We start from the raw sequence: 6,437 nt of genomic DNA, 5'->3' as shown, positions 1-6,437 counted from the left end.
TGCAGGTGATGCAGGATGCGGGGGTAATTGAGAAGAGGGAATGGGGTGAATTACATTGAAACATTTTATTTTTTATGGAAACAAGAAGATAATTCAAAAAAATTTATACTCGTAACTAAACTATGTCCTTAAAAATCTTTTTGCATTTGAGTTGAAAGCATTTGTCAAAACGTCCAAATTCTGAAATTTTTTATTCTAAGATATGCTTTATCGCAAGTCTCAAGTCGGTTCAAAAATGTGACTATAATTTAAAGTAAAAAAAACTCCAATATAAATGCTTTAAAAATAAAATAAAAATCCTTATATTTTTAACAAGTTCCGTAATGAAACTTTTTAATTGAGACTTGAGAGTTGCTTAAAGTTATAATATAGGGTTATTCACAGAGAATTAGACTTTGCAGACGAGATGTACGGAAATTGTTTAGTCCCTTACATTAAGGGTTCCTAGCAGGCCAAAACTGCTACGGTGGTAGGCGATTATATCAATACAATGAAGATAACTTTCGATTTCAATTTTGTTTCATATCAAGCATTTAAACAGCATGGATGTACACAAACAAATAGAAACAAAGAGAAACTGTCCAATCAATCAATCAAACAAAGCTTCTCTTTAATTACTTGTAAACTTGTAATTCGAAAAAGCTTGTTAACAATAAAAACTTAAATAAAAAGTCGTCTTTATATATATATATATATTATCGCCTAACATTGCATGGTAACGTTAAAATACTAAACTGATTGCATTAAACAAATAGTCATATTTTAAGAGCTGTAGGTCGTCTTCACAGTCTCATGGAATGATCGTAATTTTCATGTTTTCTCTAGACCTGGCAGAAGAGTTTTTCCATGAATAAAATTTAGCTTATTCAAAAAATAAATTCGATGATTTTTCTGTTTAAATTGGTAGCATTCTGAAAATATTTTTTTTCCTGGTAAATTGTTTTTTGGACACCCATGAACCTTCCCTGGGGTCATGTGAGTTGCCACAAAAAATGTGGGCCCCATCGAGAAGTAGTTGAAGTCGATTTAGACATTTTAGAGAAATGAAGTCAAATTTTACTTTTCTACATTTATTATATACAGGGGTGTTACCCGCAGAGACGAAACTGAACAGAATTTATGTTGTCTGAGCTGGTAACTTTTAAATGGTGTATATCGGGATTAATGCTTGATCCACTCTTTTTCTTAATCTCAAGATTAAATAATGCTTGTTCTTCTCTTCTTATTAATCTCCAGATTAATTTACCGATCAGGATTAAGGATATCCCATTCTAAAGTTTTCAGCTCTGTTACCATATATTGACGAATCCCTGCAACCGCAAACTTCTTTCTTTCTTAGACGTCAAAAAAAGGCCATTAGATTACTATATTTATAATTTAACCGTGGGATCGTGACATTTTTCGGTCGTCTATACAGTCTCATCCTTTGTGGGTAACCCTGTATTTTTTTGGGCATTTCCAAGGATGGGCAATGTATGTAATTTTTCTATTACGTTAATTAACGGTTGGTTCGCCGTCAAGAGAATTCCATTAGTGGACTCCTGTATGCCGAGTCCATTAGTGTCTGATCCAATCAGGGTTCATGGTCATGTGTTTGATGTCTATTCTGAATCAATAGAAATAGTATGGCGGTAACATCTATCTTTCTATCTAGCTCATTATCCAATCAGAGTTATGAATCCTTCAATCGACGCTATCAGTAAATGGAATTATTTACTTCTACTGAAATTATGGTATGCACTCAGCCCCTAGTAAAATTGACGGAGTTAAAATATGTTTAATCTTTTTGCCTCAATTCTGTATTAAAAGTGGAAAAGTGTTCAAGAAAAGAATAAATTGCACAATAAATCCTTCCCTCGGGGTTTGAATTAAAGGAATAAAACATGTTGAAAATGAACACGGCAAATTCTTTTCAACCCACAACCCTGTAAGACTGAGGGTATTAATTTATTTGTAGCTAGGGGGGGGGACTCGGAAGCCTCCCCCCCCCTCCCTAAAATGCCTTATCGAGTAAAGGTATTTAGATTGAAGGTGCATAACAAGTTCAGAGCTCAACTTTTTAAGGCCAGCTTATCACCAAAATTAGACTTGTAACTTAATTTGATAGCGTAATAAGGAAGTTTAAGTAAGTCGAAAAAAAGTGATTATTTTGTTTTGATATCGCAAAAAGTGATAAATGACACAGGCTTTAAGAAGATATATCACTTATATATCGTATCGTTTGTATTATATCGCTCATATATTAATAAATATATATATTTATTTGTATATATGTTAGCTATTGCTATCCAAACGGCTGGACCGAATGGGCTGAACTCATTTGAGGAAACCCATGGGTAGCCTAGGGGTAACTTAGGCTAAAAAAAAATTCTTCTTATAAATCGATTTTTTCAATCGAATTTTTGGTATATTCGATTTTTTTATTCCAAGGGCAATGCCAGGCACTTGAGCTAGTAGTTAATATTATCATAAGAATATTCTTGGGATCATATTCTTACATATGATTCATATGCTTGTGATACATATATTTGATGCATACACTCTTGTGATGCATATTCTTGTGATGCGTATTCTTGTTATTTATCTGCTTGTAATACATTTATTTGATGCATTGCATATACTCTTGTAATATATTTTTTATGCATATTCTTGTGATGCATTGTATATTTATTTGATTCATTTAATTATCATTCTTGTATTTGTGATATGTATGCAAACTCCTAAGATTTATAATCTTGTGATGCATGACGCGTACTCTTGTGATGCATATTGTTGTGATGTATGACACGCACTCGTGTGCTGCATGGTTGTGATGCATGACACGTACTCTTTTGATGTATATTTTATGATGCATGAGACGTACTCTTGTGGTGTATATTTTATGATGCATGAGACGTATTCTTGTGGTGTATATTTTATGATGCATGAGACGTATTCTTGTGGTGTATATTTTATGATGCATGAGACGTATTCTTGTGATGCATATTTTTGTGATACATATTGTTGTGACCATATTGTTGTGATGAATATTGCTGTGATGCATATGGCTTGTGATGCATATTTTATTGATGCAGGTGATGCAGGATGCCCTTGACGAAGCTACTGATCCCTGGGGAGTAAAAGCAGAACGAGTAGAAATGTAAGTTCATTTAAAAATATGGTTAGTGTAACTTTCAAAAATCATTTATTAAGAACCAGTAAACATTGGAATGTGAAGACGACATTAAAGCAATTTGATATTGTTACAAAGCAAATAGTTTTAATTGACCCTTATATATTAAAATGGGTCTGTTCTCTGTTTACTTTGAACGATTGATGTGTCTCATGTGGACTACAATTCTATACCTAGATATATGAAAACTATATTAGAAAACCTATAATCTAAACCTAGATCTATAAAAACTATATTAGAAAACCTATATAAACCTAGATATATGAAAACTATATTAGAAAACCTATAATCTAAACCTATATCTATGAAAAGTATATTAGAAAACCTATAATCTAAACCTATATCTATGAAAACTATATTAGAAAACCTATAATCTAAACCTATATCTATGAAAACTATATTAGAAAACCTATAATCTAAACCTATATCTATGAAAACGATTTACTAGAAAAGACGTGAGACTTCCAGTGCAGCTTCAAAGAGCTATGGCAGCAGAAGCAGAAGCAGCCAGGGAAGCTAGAGCTAAGGTAAGGCTATATGTACACAATTGTATCCTAACTTTGTACCCTTCGTTCATAATAACTCCCTGACTATGTATGCTATATGTACAAAATGGCACTATAACTATGTACACATGTACATAATGACTTCCTAACTATGTAACCTAAGTGCAAATAACATCATGACTATGTGCGCTATGTACAAAATTACACCATAACTATTTACACAGTGACTTCCTAACTATGTATCCTTTGTATACAAAATGACTCCCTCACTATGTACACTATGAACTAAATGACATTCTAACTATGTACACTATGAATACGATGACTTCTTATAAACGCTATTCAGATACACAATGACACCCTTACTTTGAACACAATTACGTCCCAACTATGTACCTTATAACACTCTAAATCAGTACAAGCTATGTACACTAGGTACACGATGTAATCCTATCTATGTATAGTATGTACATAAAAAAGACCTAGCTATTTATAGTATGGACACAATGAAATCCTAGCTATGTACACTATGTACACAATGAAATACTAAGTATTCGTACAATGTACAATGTACAGGTGATAGCAGCTGAAGGAGAGCAGAAAGCGAGCAGAGCTTTGCGAGATGCCGCTGAGGTTATTGCAGAGAGTTCATCAGCGCTCCAGGTAAAAAGATTATCTTTAAAAGAAAGACGACATTTAAAAATGCAATAATTTTGATGTCATATCAATTAGGCCAATGATCGATTGGGCTAACCTTCAATTGGAATAATGTTCATTTGGACTGAAGTTAAAAAAAAAGACTATAAATCTTTTGAACAATTATTTTTTCAATTGAACTAATTTTTCAAGTCTATAAAAAGTATATGATGATTTTGACATCAGCTATTGTGCTGCGTACAAAGTTGTAAAACAAGATTTGAAAAATGGAAAAGATTTAGACAACATTTGCTCCAAAGAGGTCCTGGTAAAAGATATCAATTGGTTTGCTGAAACGTAGATTACAAATATAAAAAAAAACCTCGAGGACCCTGTCTACAATAAAGGCTTCCCGCTTACCCTCCTTCAACTTTTTAAGCATACCCAACTTTATAGAATATTTATAAATGGGTAAAGCTTGAGTATATACATGCTGTCCCATCACTTATATTAGATCGTGTATAGCTCGATCAAAATTGTGATTTTAGGGATTAATCAGAAAAGTAAAAAACAATGAATCATTTTTAATAAACGTGAAAGGTTTTTATAAAAGTTATCTTACAGAAAATACTCGGTTTTTCGAGTATTTTCTGCGTATTTTGGCGTCAAAACTTGGAGATAATCTAATGTGATATGGGACGCTCTGTCGCTAAACTATTTAGGCTATGACAAGCAATGTTAATCCGCTCCAGGAGAAAGCTAATTGCTAATTATCTGATTGACATTAGCTGGTCAAAAAGTTGAACCGGCAGATATAATAATGAACTTAAAAAAAATAAAGGGTTGAGACGTTTAGAAATACCTCTAACATTTTTTTGCAAAACGTATTGAACATATAAAAATGTATATTTTTCAATTAGTTCATTTGAACATAATTAATTTTCATTTTATTTGTGTATTAATGGGCTAAACTGACTTTAGCATAATTAAACGTTATTCCAATCGATATAGGATCATAATTTTAAGGTTTAAATAACGAAATCTTTATTTAGTTGAGATATCTACAGACAGACCCTATCCACTGTATCTATCTATCTATTTAGTTGAGATATCTACAGACCCTATCCACTATATCTATCTATCTATCTATTTAGTTGAGATATCTACAGACCCTATCAACTATATCAGCAGAACACAACTCTACAATCATATTCCCGATGCCAATGAACATCATCGATCAATTTCTTCATAGATAGATAAATTCCGTGACAGGTAGATCAATTCCTTATAGATGGATCAATTCCATATAGATGGATCAATTCTTCATGGATGGATCAATTCTTTAAATATAGATCAATTTCTTCATTGATAGATCAATCCCTAGACAGTAAAATCAATTTCTCACTAGCTAGATCAATTCCTTATAGATAAGTAGATCCACCATAGATAGATCAATCCCTAGATAGATATAGATCAATTCCTTATTAGATATATAAATCCCTTGAGAGGGAAATCAATACCTGTATACTTAGATAGATCAATCACTCGAAGGGTAGATCAATATCTTCATAGATAGATTAATCAGTTCACTGGTAGATCAATATCTTCATAGATAGATTAATCAGTTCACTGGTAGATTAATATCTTCATAGATAGATTAATCAGTTCACAGGTAGATTAATATCTTCATAGATAGATTAATCAGTTCACAGGTAGATTAATATCTTCATAGATAGATTAATCAGTTCACAGGTAGATTAATATCTTTGTAGATAGATTAATCAGTTCACAGGTAGATCAATTGCTCCAGGGATAGATCCCTGGACAGTTGGATCAAATCCTTCATATTTCTATCTTTTAAGACTAGATTTAAATCTTTTCACTGTATTTTTATGTTAACAAGGCTTTCAGGGCGCTTCGCGCCCATCTTCTATTTTAATAGTGAACATTTTCTCTTTGTTTACATTGTAAAACAAAAACAAACAAAAAAATCGCAGATTTTATAAAAAAATTGTAGATTTTCGAAATTTTCAAAAATAGAATTCTGTTAGAGGCAAATTTTTTAAAATTCGAGCATCCATACACTTTTCCTGGGGTCACGTGAGGTCCCACAAAAAATGTAG

The 6,437-nt window shown here is 32.2% G+C and overlaps 1 protein-coding gene across 1 annotated transcript in view; it reads left to right on the top strand.

Moving 5' to 3' along the window:
* LOC111705210 (band 7 protein AGAP004871) overlaps nt 1-5,417 on the top strand; it is a gene marked incomplete in the record, with an annotated part of 11,110 nt that extends 5,693 nt beyond the window's left edge. Inside the window, 4 exon segments of the mRNA XM_023477687.1 lie at nt 3,075-3,139; nt 3,621-3,699; nt 4,255-4,341; nt 5,367-5,417. Of these exon segments, the coding sequence (XP_023333455.1) occupies nt 3,075-3,139; nt 3,621-3,699; nt 4,255-4,341; nt 5,367-5,417 (282 nt within the window).
* Nucleotides 5,418-6,437: the final 1,020 nt, after the last annotated feature.

Source organism: Eurytemora carolleeae, unplaced genomic scaffold (genome assembly GCF_000591075.1).
Source record: "Eurytemora carolleeae unplaced genomic scaffold, Eaff_2.0 scaffold132, whole genome shotgun sequence".
Lineage (NCBI taxonomy): Eukaryota > Metazoa > Arthropoda > Copepoda > Calanoida > Temoridae > Eurytemora > Eurytemora carolleeae.
Note: the sequence above shows the minus strand (reverse complement) of the source record. Positions and strands in the feature narration are given on the sequence as shown.